We start from the raw sequence: 21037 nt of genomic DNA, 5'->3' as shown, positions 1-21037 counted from the left end.
ATCACCTACAATAATTACTTTATCTGATTTAGGGCTAAACTTGATAGAAACTCTGAGAATTCAGATATAAAATCAGAGTACGGTCCAGGAGCGCGGTACACTATAACAAATAGAACTGGCTGCAATGTTTTACAGTTTGGGTTTCAAGAGTAGGCTTAAGACATTCCTCTTTGATAAAGCTTATAGTTAGGGCTGGATCAGGTGAGTCCTGAACCATCCCTTAGTTATGCTGCTATAGGCCTAGATTATCGGGGGATTTCCCATGGTGCACTGAGCTCCTCCCTTCCTCTCTCTTTCTGCACTCATTCATGTTCCATTAATGCATGTTACTAACTTCACTTCTTCCCCGGAGTTCTTGTGCTTTCTCATCTCGCAGGTTCTTGTCGATCCTGGTGGAGCCTCCTGCCATGGTCCTGCTAGATTGCCATTGCCAAAACTGTTGTTGCTGTGCACCTGTCTGTCTGTCTGTCTCGCGCTCTCTCTCTCTCTCTCTCTGTCTCTCTCAGTGATCTTATGGGCAAACTAGTAGATGACAATGTATCTGTTGATGGCCACGGTGGAAGTGTTTTATTGTGGAACCAAATTTATTGTATTTGAGACATTTAAATTGATATAGCTTTACAAAAATACTGTACAGTATGTATAATTCATGTCTGATGTTGCCATCTAGTGGTTGGACAGGAAAACCAAATTAAACAATGCAATGTAACACTGTCAAGTTAGCTATCTGACTTTTATTTATTTTTATTTGACCCATTGAACGGGTCATCTTAGCCATCATTGCAACAGTTGCCCACCCCCCCTGAGAAATTTGTCAGGAGCCGCCACTGACAGAGATGCTGCTGGCCCAGCCCTGCAAAAGAGTGCTGGCGGAAGAGCCGGTGATTCTGCCGCAATAAATTAATTCTTTAAGATGAAACCTACCACACAGCGGTCACACAGTGGTCCACTTGCCAAATGGTCACATTCACAACTTCCTGTCAGCTGATCACATGACCCGACACTTCCCAAAACATGACACCTGCATGCTGAAAAACACAACACACATATACACATGATTTAAGAATCAATGCAGCAGCTTCATCTCATATTTGTCATCATAGAAACTTTAGCAGTAAATATGAAGGTACTGTTTGTTTATCATGTCTATAAAAATAAAGCAAAATTAAATAAAAATAAATGGTTTCCCACCCTGACAGCCGGCTGAGTCATCCTGTCTCAGATTGAAGAAGCCATGTTTGCAGCGATCGCAGTGTTGACCATCCACATTTTCTTTACAGAAACATTGACCACTCAGAGGGTCACACAGACCGCCACCTTGAGAACCAGCCGGGTTGCAGTCACATGCTAAAACAGAAAAATGTAAGAAATGAATGTACAGTGGGTACGGAAAGTATTCAGACCCCTTTAAATTTTTCACTCTTTGTTTCATTGCAGCCATTTGCTAAAATCAAAAAAGTTCATTTTATTTCTCATTAATGTACACTCAGCACCCCATCTTGACAGAAAAAAAACAGAAATGTAGAAATTTTTGCAAATTTATTAAAAAAGAAAAACTGAAATATCACATGGTCATAAGTATTCAGACCCTTTGCTCAGTATTGAGTAGAAGCACCCTTTTGAGCTACTACAGCCATGAGTCTTCTTGGGAATGATGCAACAAGTTTTTCACACCTGGATTTGGGGATCCTCTGCCATTCTTCCTTGCAGATCCTCTCCAGTTCTGTCAGGTTGGATGGTGAACGTTGGTGGACAGCCATTTTCAGATCTCTCCGGAGATGCTCAATTGGGTTTAGGTCGGGGCTCTGGCTGGGCCAGTCAAGAATGGTCACAGAGTTGTTCCGAAGCCACTCCTTTGTTATTTTAGCTGTGTGCTTAGGGTTATTGTCTTGTTGGAAGGTGAACCTTCGGCCCAGTCTGAGGTCCTGAGCACTCTGGAAGAGGTTTTCTTCCAGGATATCTCTGTACTTGGCCGCATTCATCTTTCCTTCAATTGCAACCAGTTGTCCTGTCCCTGCAGCTGAAAAACATCCCCATAGCCTGATGCTGCCACCACCATGTTTCACTGTTGGGATTGTATTGGGCAGGTGATGAGCAGTGCCTGGTTTTCTCCACACATACCGCTTAGAATTAACGCCAAAAAGTTAAATCTTGGTCTCATCAGACCAGAGAATCTTATTTCTCATAGTCTGGGAGTCCTTCATGTGTTTTTTGGCAAACTCTATGCGGGCTTTCATATGTCTTGCACTGAGGAGAGGCTTCCGTCGGGCCACTCTGCCATAAAGCCCCGACTGGTGCAGGGCTGCAGTGATAGTTGACTTTGTGGAACTTTCTCCCATCTCCCTACTGCATCTCTGGAGCTCAGCCACAGTGATCTTTGGGTTCTTCTTTACCTCTCTCACCAAGGCTCTTCTCCCACGATTGCTCAGTTTGGCTGGACGGCCAGGTCTAGGAAGAGTTCTGGTCGTCCCAAACTTCTTCCATTTAAGGATTATGGAGGCCACTGTGCTCTTAGGAACCTTGAGTGCTGCAGAAATTATTTTGTAACCTTGGCCAGATCTGTGCCTTGCCACAATTCTGTCTCTGAGCTCCTTGGGCAGTTCCTTCGACCTCATGATTCTCATTTGCTCTGACATGCACTGTGAGCTGTAAGGTCTTATATAGACAGGTGTGTGCCTTTCCTAATCAAGTCCAATCAGTTTAATTAAACACAGCTAGACTCCAATGAAGGAGCAGGACCATCTCAAGGAGGATCAGAAGAAATGGACAGCATGTGAGTTAAATATGAGTGCCACAGCAAAGGGTCTGAATACTTATGACCATGTGATATTTCAGTTTTTCTTTTTTAATAAATTTGCAAAAATTTCTACATTTCTGTTTTTTTCTGTCAAGATGGGGTGCTGAGTGTACATTAATGAGAAATAAAATGAACTTTTTTGATTTTAGCAAATGGCTGCAATGAAACAAAGAGTGAAAATTTTAAAGGGGTCTGAATACTTTCCGTACCCACTGTAACTCTACAATGTAACTGCAATTCATTTGACCTCAATCTGTTTGTCACTACAGTTTAAACAGAATGATCAATCAGGATCAGTTCTCCTCTGATCGCCTCAGTGTGAGCTTAGCTACAGTCTAAATATGCTTACTCAAACCAAAAGGGTTCAAGGACTGGAGGAATCCACATTGTCAGGACAGAAATGCTTACTGGCATTAAAAAGGTGACATCTAACTTAAAAATGTAGTGTTTGGATTGTTTTGGCCTAGAAGGCCGATTTCAGTGCAGCTTTTATAAAATATTTCTGATGAATGTTGTGATGTGTTTGGGTGTACTTTTTGCAATGAAAATGCTAAAAAACAGGGTTTCTTCTGACTTTGTAGAGATACATGGTTCTCACAAGACAAACGTTTGATGATCTCATAAAATAATGTACATCATCATGTCAGGCATAACTATCTGAAGGTCATATTTATACACAGAAAAACACAAACTTTTCCTTTTTCCAAAAAAATGTCTGCTTATCTGGTTTTCTGAGTGGATAACCAGAAGAATCTGTGATGGACGCTGCTGTGAATCTTAAACCTCACTGGTTTGATCTTTTTGTCTCATTGTTGTAGATTCACAAGTTTTCTGTCTCTGCGTTCTCAGTTACAGTAACACAATCTTATCATGTATTTCCAGATATGGGATCAATAAAGTTATTCTATAAAACTGGAACCATGATTACTTAGTAATGAAGTACAGGTGTTACTGTTGGGTCTATGGTTTACAGCTGCATTCAGGTGCCTGTCCAACAACAATATTACAACTACAAGGAAAACAGTGCTTGAATCTATAACACAGACTACATCATAACTGTTTATTATAACTGTTCCTCAATCTCAGTTAGTTTCAACTTTTTAATTTAAAAACGAATAATACAAAGAGAGAAAATGTGCATGATCATGAAGATGAATAAAAGTAAATACAGCATACGAATGCAGGCGTGTGGGTCGTCCACCGCTCTCTGTGGGTCCTGATACAGAAAAGGTCGACATTGTTCACACTGAGGCCCCATCCTTCCATGGTGGCAGTCATCACACACTCCGCCACTTACGCCACCAGTCGCGTCAAAACGAGCAACATCAAAGTGACATGAGTCCGTGTGACCGTGACAGTTACATCCTGAAAGAGACACAAAACAACACGCAATCACAAACTAAAAACAGGATAAATTCATTCTTAAAAAACAAATATAATTTAAGACTAACAACAAAAGTCAGTCAGTGATTCAGTGTAAAAAAATATAATGAATAAAAGTTATTCAATATGTAAAAAAGCTGTAGAAAAAATGAAACTTAACTGTCTCATTCAAATTTTTATTTGTATAGCACCCAATCATAACAGAAATAATCTCACTTTTAGACTGTACTCTTTCTATTTTAATCAGATCCAACAGAGCGAACCACCTGGTTTATGTTTTAAACAACATAAAGATTCAAGAATTTGTTTTACTCCTGCAGATGTCGTCTGTATTTTCTCCTCCAGGCCTCCAGGGGGAGTCGTGGTGAAAGTCCTGACATCTCTCACAATTCTCTCCGGCCGTGTTGTGCTGGCAAAGACATCGACCATGAACCTGAATAATAGAAAACATCTTTACCTGCAGAAAATACCTGACAAACTCACTGCACACATTTGTTCAGATATTTTCAATCAGTCCTCGTCTCTGAACTGTTCCAACAAGAGTTTAATTTGTGTTTTGATTTATGTCTGAGAATAAAGTACAATATGTGGAGGAAATTTACAGTGAAATATGGAGAGACCTCAAACTTATAAATACAATAAATTAATGACAATCCTATTTAGAACAATGTTAATATTCATTTACCGTTTATAAATCACCAAATCAGCCAACACCACGAAGCAACCGACGCCAGACCCACACCGACCCAAAAGTGATTTTTATACAATAATAAGGAAATGTGTTTAATTCAGGAATGTCAGTAAACTAATCTGTATTTTGTATTTGTGAAGGCAACAGAACACAAACTGTCACATGATGCCAACACAGACTGTTAAAAACTGTTCAGAACTGATGTGCACCAGTTGTGGTCTGTACCATGCCAGTCTGGGTGAAGACGTCCCCTCGTCTTGGGTCCACAGGTGTACACTGGCTAGCATGTCCATGACAGAAACAGCTGCCTCGGACCACCATGTTGTAAAGAGCGTAGTAATATTTCTCCTGAGGGTTTCTACGTTTCCGAGACAGCAGAGTGTCGCCCAAAGTGAAGAGACGAGTGAAGTTAACACGGATATTTGTCAAGGTGATCAGATCTGAGGATAACAGTTAGAAAACAAGTTTAAATGTTCTTGTTTCTGAGAGTTTGTTATAGCTTCAGTGTAAGTACTGCAGTACATCACACAAGTAAACACGGTGGACATGATACACTGTAGACTCAGGGGTAGTGATTCTGAAAGCACATCCATGGTTAGCTCCGGGTTAATTTAGTTTCACATGACAGTTAAATCATCAGTCCTGTATCTATTGTTACCTGCAGGTTAATGCACCTTGTCTCTGATTGAAAACATTGCTTAACCATTTAACACATGATTTTAACACACAGCCCAAATCCAATCAGAGAGGCGGATAGTCTGGTGTTAATGTCACCTTGGATGTTGGCCGCATATGGGTTTTCTATTTCAAAGATGGGATCCAAAGCTTTCAGCACCACCTGGTGGACAAATAGAATATAATAAAACAGATTTATAAACATATAAAAACATAAATGTGTGCATAAAAAAGAATGAAACTATATAAACTAATCTTGGTTTATCAGGAACTGGATCAGCTCAAACCTTTTTGTGACTGAATGTGAATGAAAATTTCCTGATTTATCGTTAAGATTTATAAAAACCTGAAGATATTAATGTATGTTTGTCTAATTTTGTCTTCGTAAACAGAAAAAAGATATTCTTGTTTTTTGTCTCATTGTCATCACGTGACCCTTCAGACTGATTGTGGACCTCTGAACAAGATTATTATTGATTACCTTGATGTTTGATTATGATGATTGACATACATTCATCTTTCGTTTCTGGGAGGAGCAGTGTCGGGTAAAAATCCTTAAAAATAATAATACTAATAATAAAAATACTGTAGTTTTAATAGCTAGTCTGACATCCACACTGTTAGCTCGGCCTTACACTTTAACAGCTGATGGTTGCTTGAGTTTTCCTCCTTGTTTTTTTTACTGCTTCAGTGGAGCTCTCATACTTAACACAGCACACATGATATATAACACAAAGCAAACATGAAAAGAAAATATAGATTAGTTTACCTATTTTTCAATTATATTGTTTTACTTCTGTCTTACCTCTCCACATTCAAGAGTAGGCTTAAGACATTCCTCTTTGATAAAGCTTATAGTTAGGGCTGGATCAGGTGAGTCCTGAACCATCCCTTAGTTATGCTGCTATAGGCCTAGACTATCGGGGGATTTCCCATGGTGCACTGAGCTCCTCTCTTCCTCTCTCTTTCTGCACTCATTCATGTTCCATTAATGCATGTTACTAACTTCACTTCTTTCCTGGAGTTCTTGTGCTTTCTCGTCTCGCAGGTTCTTATCGATCCTGGTGGAGGCTCCTGCCATGGTCCTGCTAGATTGCCATTGCCAATACTGTTGTTGCTGTGCACCTGTCTGTCTGTCTCTCTCTCTCTCTCTCTCACCCCAACTGGTCGAGGCAGACGACCACCCACCTAGAGCCGAAGGATCTGTCCTAGGTTTCTGCCTTTTAACAGGCAGTTTTTCCTTGCCCTTGTCGCCAAGTGCTTGCTCATGGTGGTACTGTTGGGTCTCTGTAAATAATTTTTTAAGGAGTTCGGTCTAGACCTACTCTATTTTAAAAGTGTCCTGAGATAACTTCCGTTATGAATTGGCGCTATACAAATAAAATTGAATTGAACTGAAAAATTCTGTGACATCATCTTTCTTTTTTTGAATTTGAGTTAGTCTCTGTGTATAAATAAAGTAAATTGAATGCATTACCTCTCCGTCAGTGGATGGCTCTGATCCGGAGTATCTGCTGTCACAGATGATGTCATCAATGTTGTTGGCTGGCTGGTCGGACACTGAAGGGAAATTAAGTGAACAATCTTCTGCAAAGTAACGAAAAACTTTCCAACTCCGTCCGAAATCCTTTGAACGCTCCACCAACATGGCTGCCGGACGGAAACTCTGTAGAGTGGGAAATTACATCAGTGGACCATTCATATGACGAGCATTGACCCTGTGCCATGTACATATGTACACACAATGGCTTGTAAAAAGTATACAGATTATTTGTCTGAATTACAAATGATACATTATTTCTGTGTAATATTTTATTTTGAAAAGACCAAAAGTCAACCAAATGACCTATTAAGCAGATTAGAGATATCAACCTAACAAGGTTAGGATTGGCCTCCACCTATGAAACATTAAAATGGTCAGACTTTTACTCTGAAACAGAGCTATGGAAATGAAGAGAGTTAAACTTAGAAATAAAGTAATAGACACAAACTGACGAGTGGATAGTGGATATCCCAGTAAGCACTCTCAGACCAAAAATTACGAAATGGATCATACCATCCAGGTTCTGCCTCAACAAGCCGTCCCTCAAAACTCAGCGTCCGAGTAAGAAGACATGTGAGGGAAGCCACCAACAATCCAACAATCACTTTGTAGGAGTTCAGTGACTAAGAGTGGAGACTGGTGCACAACAAGAACTTCAAGAATTCTCCTCTATGGGAGGATGGCTAAAAATAAGTCAAATGGCAAATGGACCTGTACTTGTATAGCGCCTTTCTAGTCTTCCAACCACTCAAAGCGCTTTTACATTACATTCCACATTCACCCTTTCACAGACATTCACTCAGTGATGGCAAGCCCATCAAACAGAAACTAACTCATTCATGTCATGGCTCTGCTCCTCTCCTGCTCCTTTTGCTCCTCCTCCTTCCCTGTGTGTGTGTGTGTGTGTGTCTAATTAGGGTGCGGCCTCCATTCACCTCAACTGTGCGCTGTCTCACATGCTCTCAATCATTCATTAGTCTCAGCCCTCAAAAACCCCGGTCTCCCCTTCATTCGGGGCCAGATTGTTAGTCAGCAGACTTGGTGGTACTCCCATGCCTCCTCTCAGTGAGTAGCTAGTTCCATGTGGTTTTCCTGTACCTGCTCTCCCCTGGGATCCTATCGCTCCAGAGTTTCAGGGATCTATCTCTCCAGAGTTTCAGGGATCACTCTCCTACAGTTCAGGTTCCAGAGTCAGCTCTCCTGTGTCTCTGTGTCTTCAGTCACTCCGCCGGTTCATCAGCCTCCCATGCTGGTCGGTTCCCCGAGTCGGCTCCCCAGTGCTTCCGTGTCTTCGGTCTCCCTGCCGATTCTCCAGCCCATTCCGGCTGAGGCCGCCCCTAATCCCTCCCAGTGTTTGTTAATAAAGCCCCTTAAAACCCTTCATCCAGTCTATGTGTCTGCTCCTGGGTCCAGCCATAACACTATCCCTGACAATTCATACACATTCACACACCGATGCATAGCATCGGTAGCAACTTAGGGTTCAGTATCTTGCTCAAGGATACTTCGACATGTGGCAGGTGGAGCCTGGGATCGAACCAACAACCTTCTAATTAGTGCATGACCCACTCCTCCTCTGAGCCACAGCCGCCAAATTGAACTCAACTGACCACCACCCCTGTGTTCTTGCTTCAGAGTACCAGATGTGAGTTGGCTCAGATTCAGCTGTCGGGTCTGGTTGTATTTTGAGCTTCAGTCAGCAGCACTCAAGTTCAGGACAATGTCTGCACCCAGAATCAGACTCATCCCAGATTCAGACCACTCTTGGGCTTATTTGGCTGCCGGACTGCAAACTGAATCCTAACAGATTTTTGTTTTTGTTTACCGCCACAAATAAAACCTGGAAATCAATGTAAACGACACTTGTCTGCATTGTGACGTGATTACAAATGTGATACAGATATGTTATACATATTTTAGTGGGAATTTTGGTGACCTTCAGGTTTTAAATATTCCACAGAAATGAGATTTCACATGATCAGGAAGTTCAGCTTGTAATAAAAAAGTTCAGTCATACACCAAATAAACTAAATCTGTATGACATCACATCAGCCAATCAGAGTCACTGCCTGTGATCATTAATAATTCCTCTGAACAAGTGTTATAAAAAGTATAACACATTTCAATATATATGTCAGTGTTTACCTTGAAGGTGAGGACCAGATGACTGAACTGGAACACGGTCTCCAGATCCAGCCTGATGCTGACCTGATGAACTCCTGCAGAGTTACACAGGTGAGTTATTATTAGTACTAATTAATACGATGCTATTTTTAAGCTTACCGAAAACATTTTAAATGTTCTCCTGTTTACACTGATGTTCCAACCTGTTATATTGTTCCTTCCCAGAATTCACAGTGAGCACTGTGTGTTCAGAGACCTTTACCTCTGCTAAATTAGCAGCCAATAGCTGCTATGCTAACAGTGTCATCCACCCAAAGCTGATTATATAAAATCTGTGGACCAGATTACAGAAGATTCAATTAATTAAACAGCAGTTAAGATGCTCATTGTCACTAATAGATAACAGATCTCCTGCTTCTCTTTACTGTAAAATTCAGTTTACTAACTACATTGAGTATGTTCAAGAGAAAGCACGACAGAATTTTTTCTGTTAGAAGTGGGAATCAATCTGATGTGAGAATTACAACATTACAAAAAGTTTAATTCCAGATGTTTATTGTGCCTTTTGGAAAAGGTACTGTAACCCCTATGAAAGTACAGCTTTGGGTTAACTGACTAATATTTGTTTGTTTGGCCTCATAGTTAATAAGTTTCATTTTAATATCTAAATTTATGAGGGAAACTGTGTTTCAAGATGACTGTAGTTGCCTAAAATAGCCGCTAGAGGGCGCACTATGTATGTGATATGTAGTAAATCCAGTGGACGTGAGCGTTGCATGCTGGGATAAAAAACACCTCAGCTAAGCCCTAACAACTCACGATACAGCCACGAGTGAAGTTAGTTAATTCCATTTTATGGAAGAAATACTGTTTGTTCTCATGTTTATGAGTCTGTACTGGACCGAAGTTGTTGCCAGAGGGTTCCAGACCGCTGCGACCGGAAGATTGGCTTTCTTTTGTTTTATATGATTGAGGACTCCGGTGAGTGTACTAGTCAGCATGCTACATTGCTAGCGGACGTGAGTGTGCTAGTTAGCATGCTACATTGCTAGCGGACATGTAACTTTTCTGTGTGGTTATGATTAAGCAATTTTCTTATCAACAAACAACAATTGGAGTCAACTGTAAATGTTATGGAGACACTGAAATGAATTAATATGTTGAGTTGTGTTTTAGAAATGCATTTATTTTTAGTGTTACCGCGTCATTTCTGGGCGCCATGTTCAGTGTTGGAGAGTTAAAAATATGCTATACATGGGCTAATGCTCATGATTAGTATACATATGGGTTTTTCCTGATATAAATAATGTGTTACAGTTCATGTTGAGATGATTAAAAATACATAAGGGTGAATATGAATGAGAGACATGATTGATTAGAGGTAAGAGATAAGTTGTGTATCATGATTTATTAATACTGTTAAAAAAGGAAAAAAACACAATGATGTCTAAGGTTTTAAGGTCTCAGGATATAGTTCATCATTGCTTTTGTGTTCAGTATTATAAGTTACACTTTAGTTAAAGAGAGATATGATACTGTACAGTAATTGATGATAATTAATTTTATTTCCTGCTATGGCAGATTGGTTTTTTGAGTTGCTGGATCTACATTCTGGGACAGCATAGATTCCAACCAGGTTTACTGTCGGACGCGAGGCAGGGTTAGAGAGTATCTGGAATTCTCCATCCTCATCATCTTCCTGAAGATTCATGCCTGGAGCAGATAAGATCTAAGCTGCGTGCAGCAAACGTACAGACAAACACACACATTCTACCCGGGTAGCACATACACATTGAATACACTTGGACGGACATGGATACAAACTAAGCTTTTTGGACTGGACTTTGACGAACATTGATATCAGACAGCAATAAGCTGTAAAGAGACACTTTATTTAAAGAGTTCTTTTATTTCTTTTATATATTGCGTATTTGAATCTGAACTGTGATTCTACTTTTTGTAGATTTTGAAAATAAACATCCCTGTGTTTACCTTTTACACTCCTTGAGTTGAACCTGAGTACAGTAGTCAATTAAGTGTTGTTCTTACTGGGTTACAGTACATTTTCTTATAAAAGCACAAATAATCACAAAATAAATGTAACATTAATTAACATTTTTAATAAATATGTATTCATATAATATAATATCAGATTAATACTGGATAAAATATACTATTGACATTGAAGGTTTTCTGAATTCAATGGTACATTAGATAGAACTGATTAGTAGAGACAGCATCCATCCCTCTTTGGATGGAGTGGCTCTCTTATCTAGCAATATGGCAAAGTTTATTGCTAAAACCTGACAGTACAGATTTGGGACGCGGAGCTGCTGTCTTACACATTTCTCTGCTCTTCCATTAGTAAAGTCACCCACCCAAAACCCCATAGAGACTGTGTCTGTCCCCCGACCACCTAAATTATTTAAAGAAATAAAAACAAGAGGAGTTAAACACAAAAACCTAATAAAATTAAAAACAACTCCTTAGTAGCATAAAATAAGAGAATGAAATGTGGGCTGTTAAATATCAGGTCTCTGTCCTCTAAAGCTGTTTTAGTGAATGAATTAATATCAGATTATAATATTGATTTACTTTGTCTTACTGAGACCTGGTTGTCCCACGATGAGTATGTTAGCAATGAATCCCCCCGTTATTAATACTCCACCCTCGAATGCCCTGGCGGGGGTAGCAGCCATATATGATTCGAGCGTTTTAATGGACCCTAAACCTAAACTAAATTATAATTCATTTGAAAGCCTTGTTCTTAGTCTTTCTCACCCAATCTGGAAAACACTGCAGCCAGTTCTATTTGTTATAGTGTACCGTGCTCCTGGACCGTACTCAAGCTTAGTCCTTAAATCAGATAAAGTAATTATTGTAGGTGGTTTTAATATTCATGTGGATGTTGACAATGACAGCCTTAGTAATGCATTTATATCATTAATAGACTCAATTGGCTTATGTCAGAGTGTAAATAAACCAACTCATTGTTTTAATCACACTCTTGACCTTGTTTTATCATATGGCATTGATATTGAACATTTAATAGTCTTCCCACATAATCCTTTCCTATCTGACCATTATTTAGTAACTTTTGAATTCATACTAATGCCATATGATAAAACAAGGTCAAGAGTGTGATTAAAACAATGAGTTGGTTTATTTACACTCTGACAGAAGCCAATTGAGTCTATTAATGATATAAATGCATTACTAAGGCTGTCATTGTCAACATCCACATGAATATTAAAATCACCTACAATAATTACTTTATCCGATTTAAGGACTAAACTTGATAGAAACTCTGAAAATTCAGATATAAAATCAGAGTACGGTCCAGGAGCGCGGTACACTAAAAAAAGAACTGGCTGAGTGTTTTCCAGTTTGGGTGAGAAAGACTAGAACAAGGCTTTCAATGATTATATTTAGTTTAGGTTTAGGGTCCATTAAAACGCTCGAATCATATGTGGCTGCTACTCCACCTCTCGGCCTGTGCCTCGAGGAGTGGGAGTATTGTATGACTGGGGGTGGATTCATTTAGGCTAACATACTCCTCGTGGGACAACCAGGTCTCAGTGAGACAAAGTAAATCAATATCATAGTCTGATATTGATTCTTTCACTAAAACAGCTTTAGAGGACAGAGACCTGATATTTAACAGCCCACATTTCATTCTCTTATTTTGTGCTACTGAGGAGTTAGTTTTAATTTTTATTAGATTTTTATGTTGAGCGCCTGTTTTTATTTCTTTAAATAATTTAGGTGTTCGGGGACAGACACAGTCTCTATGGGGTTTTGGGTGGGTGACTGTTGTAAAGAAAGCGCAGAGGGTGTGTGAGACAGCAGCTCTGCTTCCTGGTCCCAACTCTGGACTGTCAGGTTTTAGAAATAAACTTCGCCATGTTGCTAGATAAGAGAGCCGCTCCATACAAAGTGGGATGGATGCCGTCTCTCCTAATCAGACCAGGTTTTCCCCAAAAGGCTTCCAGTTATCAATGAAGCCCACATCGTTTTCTGGACGCCACCTCGACAGCCGCGGTGGAATGACGACATGCGGCTATACATGTCATCACTGGTCACATTGGGGAGGGGTCCGAGAAAACTACACACCGACTCCACATTAATCTTAGTGACCTCCGATTGGCGTAAACGGGTGTCATTACCGCCGACGTTGATAACAATCTTACTGTATTTACGTTTACGTTTAGCCAGCAGTTTTAAATTTGATTCAATGTCGCCCGCTCTGGCCCCAGGGATACATTTAACTATGGCCGCTGGCTTCGCTAACTTCACGTTTCTGACTATGGAGCTGCCAATTATCAGAGTTGGTTCCTCAGCGGGTGTGTCGCTGAGTGGGGAAAATGTATTAGAAACGTGAAGGGGTTGGTGGTGACCTGTGGGCTTCGCCGTTTTAGTTTCCTTCGCTCAGTCACCCAGTTCCCTGTCTTCCCGGCTGCTCGGGAACTACCGGGGATCTACAGAGCTAACAGAAGCTACCTTCAGTCGGACCGCACCGGCTACTGGGGGCTGGCTAACTATAGCGGCTAAAGATATCTCAGTGGTGCGGTGCCGTTCCTCTAACTCCTTAAAGAGCTCATAGTACCCTATTACCTCTCTATACACTCGTTCTCTGAATGCAGGGCTACTTGTGGTTCCTATAGTCTCTAAAGTAGGCAGGAGCCAGAGCCTTCAGTTACCAAGCTCCTCTCCTGTGGAACCAGCTTCCAGTTGTGGTTCGGGGGCAGACACCCTCCCACATTCAGAGTAGGCTTAAGACATTCCTCTTTGATAAAGCTTATAGTTAGGACTGGATCAGGTGAGTCCTGAACCATCCCTTAGTTATTCTGCTATAGGCCTAGACTATCGGGGATTTCCCATGGTGCACTGAGCTCCTCTCTCTCTCTCTTTTTCTGCACTCAATCATGTTCCATTAATGCATGTTACTAACTTCACTTCTTCCCCAGAGTTCTTGTGCTTTTCGTCTTGCAGGTTCTCATTCATGGATCCTGGTGGTGCCTCCTGCCATGGTCCTGCTTGACTGCCATTGCTAATATTACTGATATTACTGTTATTATTATTATTATTATTAATATTATTAATATTATTATTACTACAGCTACTAGTATTACTATTGTCACTGCTTGTTGTCCCTCATCGTTGCTGTTGTTGTCGTGTCATCATCTACTATTAGTGTAGTTGTTGCTACTGTTGTTGTCTTACTGTTCCTCTTTTTTTTTCACCCCAACTGGTCGAGGCAGACGACCACCCACCTAGAGCCGAAGGGTCTGTCCTAGGTTTCTGCCTCTTAATAGGCAGTTTTTCCTTGCCCCCGTTGCTAAGTGCTTGCTCATGGTGGTACTGTTGGGTCTCTGTAAATGTTATAACGAGTTCAGTCTAGACCTGCTCTATTTGAAAAGTGTCCTGAGATAACTTCTTTTATGAATTGGCACTATACAAATAAAATTGAATTGAATTAAACTCTTTATAGCTGTGTAAAGATACAGTTATTTCTGTATCAAAAAGGGTCCATGTACCAAGGCAGAGTCCTTGCTGCAGCGGCCCAGGGTTGCAATCTGACCTGCGGCCCTTTGCTGCGTGTCATCCCCTCTCTCTCTCTCTCCTCCCTTTTCCTGTCACTCTTCAGCTGTCAATATCAATTAAATGCAAAAAATTCCCAAAAATAAAAGGTTAAGAAAAGTAGCTTACTCAGCTACTTTAAATGAAATTTCCAAATTACACTGTGGACATTTTTTAAATCATTAAAACAAAATGAATGCTATGAAAAAACTTCAGTTTAGGTGATCATGTTTTAAACTCACCGTTCTCAGACTGCCACCACTTCATTTTCCTGTCAGGGTCAAAGGTCGTGATGACGTTCTGAATGCGGTGGCTGTTGGGGTTACCATAGTGATTGTACGGCAGCCGTGAGTCACATGTGAAACATTTCTGCTCCTCCTGGATGATGACACATGAAATCCAAGTGATCAATAATCACCAGTAATTCATCAATCATTATTGATCATGAAGTAACATTTCTTTAGCAGCCTCTGACTCACAGACACACAGATACAAGATTAGAAAGACACATAAAAACTACACATAGTAAAACAAGCTGGAGTAAAAGATGAAGAACACAATGAAAATATTAGTAAAAGGAAATGAGAAACGGACAGTAATTGGTTGGATGTGCTGATAGAACACCAGAATACCTCACAGAGTTGAGCAGAGAAATGATTTATGTGTGTAAGTTGTCGAGGCAGGAACTTCAATTTTAAGTGCAGGTGGTGTAGAGTCTGACATGATGGAGTTGTCCTTCTTTGGTAGGTTTTTCACATGGGAAAGCAATGAAAAATGCAATAGTCCTATTCTGTGTATGTGTACATACAGTGGGCCAATACATAATATTAGTATCTGAACTGTCACTTGTCAGAAAAGTATAATAATGAACAAAACTTGAATCTGAATTGTATGTATTTAAAGGAATGTTGAGAAAAAGGTTTTTATTCTGTATGAAAGATTTCTGTGAGAGAATACAGATTGTAAAGACTGCAGAGATGAAAGGGAAGAGACATGCAGGAATGAGGAAAAGAATTAATTCCTGAGGGTGGAGAGAACAGTGAAAGATAAAGTGACAGATCAGAACATGTTTGAGTATGAAAGTCAGCAGGCGAGCCAGGAACACGTCAATCAGACAGAAAACACAGTTCACTGCACTGTGTGTGTGTTATATACTGCTCATACTACATAAATGTTTTATAATGTGACCTCTGACCTCCAGGTATCCAATGATACAGTAGTTCTGGGGTCCATTCAGACCGCAGGTGGATGAGGCTGATAGCTGAGCCACTCGACCCACCATCAGGTCGCCGAGCTGTGGGTTACAAGAGCCGCCAGAGCACTGGAGGTCCTGGGGGTCCTGGAGCTCCTGGAAGACCTGGAAGTCCCGGGAGTCCTGGAGCTGAGCTGGTGGGAATAAAACTGCAGATGGATAGATGGGTTATAGATGGGTCAGATTCTAGTGGAGACTTCAAATCTCTGTCAAGCCTTTGTGGATTTTAGACTAAAGACTGTAAAATCTTATAGACCAGTTTCCTTACATCCTGCATTCCCTCAGTGTTGACACTACATAATTTCATTAGATATATAAATAACTCAGTAGAAATATTGTCAATTTTGAAATAAAAAACATAAAATATTCTGTGTAGTCACTACACCTCATGTGCCCTACCTGAATCCTTACACCCTCCTTCCTTTCAACTCACCGATGAAGATAATGAAGATCATGTTGTGTTGAAATGCTTGCAGGTGGACTCTGGTCTCGTGGGAATCTGATCTGAGTTCAGATCTCACCACAAGTTTTATCCCCTCAAGTAAAAAAAACAAACAGACAATTGTAAACTTGGAGCTTAATCTTAAACCTTCAACTGGCAAATTGATGGTCCAGGGGGATCATCAAGATAACTTACACAACCCTAACCCTAACCCATAAACCCCAATACTGACCTTTAAACCTTAAACCCTAAACCTTGACTTTAAATAAAAATTCACCTTTTTTTTTAATGTGTGTACGTCAGTTTTATGAAACCATTAAGCTGCTGACAAACCTTTAACATTCAAACAACCTGATTTTTTATTGACAGTGTTAGCACATGGCTAACAGCTAACAGCCTGATGAGAACATATGTTAATTGATTAGAAACATTTGTATTTGTATTTATTTTTTTGATGACCATTCTGATAGATATATAAAAACATATATGTCATCATACATATAAACTATATGTCATATATATAACGAAACATTGGAGGTGGAGTGCTAACAGAGAGCAGTGAATATCATTAACAATAACATTAAATCACGGCTCAACAACAAACTGTAACAGATAACACAGATCACAGACACATTATGAAACAGCAGGAGCCAGACCCTCAGACATAAAGACCCCCATACTTCCAGACCTGAAATGATGAATGTTTTGAGGTGGCTCCTGGTTTTTTATTCGATCTTGAGTCACTGTCTTTTAAAAGGTTTCAAAAGTATGTCTAGTTGGTTTCGGCTCTTTAGGTTCACTATGAATCCAGCTTGTGTACTTTGCTGCCACTTCCCCCCACACAGCAGTAAATTGTGAACCCTGAAGGGACTGATGAACTTTAATGGGAATGTTTGGGCCTTAGCAGTAATTGTGGGGATTGACTGAACTATTCCATTTAAACTGTTCTGACATTTAAAAAAATGCAAACAGTTGTGTTAGTTGATAACAGATGTTAATGTTAATGTTTTATTCCTCTTAACTTTATTGAAGTGTTGACCAGTGTTACACCAGTACAGGAAACATGTCAAGGGGAATGGACACAAACATGTAAAAAAAAAAATCTACACAAATAAATATTATTATTATTATTATTATTATTATTATAAACATTGCTATGAAATGTTATGTATGTGTATATGGTTTGGTAGATTGAATGTTGGATCTTGGTAAGTTTGTTAAGTGGACACATAGATATAACTAATATCATTATCTCTGTGGAAGACAGAATAGGAAACATGTCAGGAAGCTCACCTTCATTTCAAAGGTGCAGTTTGACAAACTGATAGCTGAGACTAAATTCTGTAGGACTACACCACTTTGACTACATCACAAAGACGGTGAGACCCTAAAGGGTCTTTCTTCCTTGAATTTTCAAAGAAGAAGGACACTTTACCTGTATACTATTATTCAGTGGTACTACTTGTTGCGTACATATTATATATTTTACCTGCTAATACCTGCACACATTGCAGTATACATATATATATCACTACTGTGTATAAGCTTTAAACATTACAGTATGTATATTTGTTTATTATCTGTCCATACCCTGTCCTCAAAAATCATATTGGTTTACTCCATTACTGCAAATTCTGTGTACATTACTGTTTATTCACTGTACACCTGCAGACTATATTATATTTCATATTATATTTTATTCCCCTGTTTACATCAGTGAAACTGAGGCGTAGCAGGTGAACGGTTTTAGGTTCCTGGGAATCAACATCACAGAGAATCTTTGGTGGTCATGTCACATCCCCACCCTGGTTAATAGAACACGCAGACGACTGTGTTTCTTTATGAAACTTAAGAAAGCAAAATTCCTGTTCCAAGTTCTTGGTAACCTTTACAGAGGAAATTTTTTTCTGTCTGGACACATCACAAACTGGCTGGGTAATGACTGTCCATATATAGCTCCTTTTTAGTCAACAGCTGGAACCTCAAAACACTTTAAACTACATGCCACATTCACCCATTCACACATTCATACAGTGATGGCAAAGGCCATCACAGAGACGAATTCATGCACACACCTTCTTATACCAATGCACAATAGTTCAGTATCTTGCTCAAGGACACTTCAATATAGATAGATACTTTTTTATGCCGAGGGAAATTCAAATATCCAGTAGCATACAAAATACAAAACATACATTACATACATTAAACTAAAATTTAGAACCCTAACCTTAAGAATAAAAATAATCCTAACCCATATGCAACGGGAGGAGACAGTGATCGAACTACCAACCTTCTGATAAGTAGATGACCTGCTCTACTTATTGTCTACTGTCTACAAATGTTTATTTATATATATGTATAACTGTACATTTAAGTCTGTCTTTTTGTTGAACTTGTTCTGCTTATTTATGCTGTTAGTCTGTGTTTGTACATTGAGATTAACATAAAACTATCAGTGGCTCTCCAAGTTCAGGGACTTCTGTCAATGTAATCTTAGATATATATTTAGACTGTTTTTCTGCTATCGATCTTCATCAGTTAACTTCAATCATTTCTTCATCGAAGCCATCAACCTTAATTGGCACTTCTTTACTGGATATGATTAATCTTTCTTTATTATCAGGATATGTACCACAGTCCTTTAAAGTAGCTGTAATTAAACCCCTTCTTAAAAAGTCTACTCTTGACCCAGGGGTTTTAGCCAACTATAGACCGATTTCTAACCTCCCCTTCCTCTCTAAGATTCTGGAGAAAGTAGTCGCCAAAGAGTTGTGTGACTTTCTACATAACAATAGTTTATTTGAGGATTTTCAGTCAGGATTTAGAGTTCATCATAGCACAGAGACAGCTCTGGTTAAAGTTAATAATGACCTTATGACTGCTTCTGACAATGGACTTGTCTCTGTACTTGTATTATTAGATCTTAGTGCTGCATTTGACACCATTGACCATAATATTCTTTTACAGAGACTTGAGCATCAAATTGGCATTAAAGGAACCGCACTAAGCTGGTTTAAGTCATATTTATCATATCGCTCGCAGTTTGTACATGTCAACGATGAATCTTCAGTAAATACTACAGTTAGTCATGGAGTTCCACAAGGTTCTGTACTTGGACCAATACTATTTACTTTATATATGCTCCCTTTAGGCAACATTATTAGGAATCACTCCATTAACTTTCACTGTTATGCAGATGATACGCAGTTCTATCTATCAATCAAGCCAAATGAAATTAATCGAATTATCTAAATTACAAACATGTCTTAAGGACATTCAATTCCTGGATGACCTGCAATTTTCTGATGTTAAACTCAGAAAAAAACGAAATTCTTGTTCTTGGCCCCAAAAACCTTAGAGACTCACTGTCTTAAGATATAGTTACTCTAGATGGCATTAACTTGGCCTCTAGCACCACTGTCAGGAATCGTGGAGTTATCTTTGATCAGGATTTGTCATTTAACTCCAACATAAAGCAGACCTCTAGGACTGCCTTCTTTCATTTACGTAATATTAGAAGAAAATAGACACATACTATCACAGACAGATGCAGAAAAACTAATCCATGCATTTGTTACTTTAAGGCTGGATTACTGCAACTCTTTATTATCAGGTTGCCCCAATAAGTCCATTTAAACGCTCCAATTAATTGAGAACGCTGCAGCACGAGTACTGACAGGAACTAGAAAAAGAGATCACATCTCTCCTGTACTAGCTTCTCTGCATTGGCTCCCTGTAAAATGTAGAATAGAATTTAAAATCCTCCTCCTCACCTATAAAGCTCTTCATGGTCAGGCCCCTTCATATCTTAAAGAGCTCATAGTACCCTATTACCCCTCTAGAACACTACGTTCTCTGAATGCTGGGCTACTTGTGGTTCCTATAGTCTCTAAAAGTAGAACAGGAGCCAGAGCCTTCAGTTACCAAGCTCCTCTCCTGTGGAACCAGCTTCCATTTGTGGTTCGGGAGGCAGACACCCTCACCACATTCAAGAGTAGGCTTAAGACATTCCTCTTTGATAAAGCTTATAGTTAGGGCTGGATCAGGTGAGTCCTGAAGCATCCCTTAGTTATGCTGCTATAGGCCTAGACTATCGGGGGATTTCCCATGGTGCACTGAGCTCCTCCCTTCCTCTCTCTTTCTGCACTCATTCATGTCCCATTAATGCATGTTACTAACTTCACTTCTTCCCCGGAGTTCTTGTGCTTTCTCGTCTCGCAGGTTCTTGTCGATCCTGGTGGAGCCTCCTGCCATGGTCCTGCTAGATTGCCATTGCCAATACTGTTGTTGCTGTGCACCTATCTGTCTGTCTCTCGCTCTCTCGCTCTCTGCCTCTCTCTCTCTCTCTCTCTCTCACCCCAACTGGTCAAGACAGACGACCACCCACCTAGAGCCGGAGGATCTGTCCTAGGTTTCTTCCTTTTAACAGGCAGTGTTTCCTTGCCCTTGTTGCCAAGTGCTTGGTCATGGTGGTACTGTTGGGTCTCTGTAATTAATGTTTTAAAGAGTTCGGTCTAGACCTGCTCTATTTGAAAAGTGTCCTGAGA

General features: G+C 39.8%; 1 protein-coding gene and 1 long non-coding RNA gene across 4 annotated transcripts in view; one reads left to right on the top strand and one right to left on the bottom strand.

Annotated features, from left to right (window-relative positions):
* The window catches only part of lamb4 (laminin, beta 4), a 77799-nt gene that overhangs the window by 55157 nt on the left and 1605 nt on the right, over nucleotides 1-21037 (bottom strand). For all 3 annotated transcript variants that reach the window (XM_051381189.1, XM_051381190.1, XM_051381191.1), the window contains 11 exons: nucleotides 16479-16581; nucleotides 15989-16194; nucleotides 15036-15171; nucleotides 9235-9308; nucleotides 7024-7212; nucleotides 5646-5709; nucleotides 5097-5311; nucleotides 4493-4613; nucleotides 3974-4162; nucleotides 1192-1347; nucleotides 925-1028 (listed from right to left, as the gene is read on the bottom strand). In XM_051381189.1, the coding sequence (XP_051237149.1) occupies nucleotides 925-1028; nucleotides 1192-1347; nucleotides 3974-4162; nucleotides 4493-4613; nucleotides 5097-5311; nucleotides 5646-5709; nucleotides 7024-7212; nucleotides 9235-9308; nucleotides 15036-15171; nucleotides 15989-16194; nucleotides 16479-16500 (1476 nt within the window). In that variant the 5' untranslated portion in view covers nucleotides 16501-16581. Of the gene's footprint in view, nucleotides 1-924; nucleotides 1029-1191; nucleotides 1348-3973; nucleotides 4163-4492; nucleotides 4614-5096; nucleotides 5312-5645; nucleotides 5710-7023; nucleotides 7213-9234; nucleotides 9309-15035; nucleotides 15172-15988; nucleotides 16195-16478; nucleotides 16582-21037 lie in introns of those variants that run through there.
* Nucleotides 9855-11211, top strand: LOC127352662 (uncharacterized). Its single transcript, XR_007881155.1, has 2 exons — nucleotides 9855-10194; nucleotides 10795-11211. It is a non-coding gene; the product is annotated as an uncharacterized LOC127352662 (long non-coding RNA).

This window comes from Dicentrarchus labrax, unplaced genomic scaffold (genome assembly GCF_905237075.1).
Source record: "Dicentrarchus labrax unplaced genomic scaffold, dlabrax2021, whole genome shotgun sequence".
In the NCBI taxonomy this organism is placed as follows: Eukaryota; Metazoa; Chordata; class Actinopteri; family Moronidae; genus Dicentrarchus; species Dicentrarchus labrax.
The sequence above is the reverse complement of the archived record's forward strand: the minus strand, read 5'-3'. Positions and strand labels throughout refer to the sequence as shown.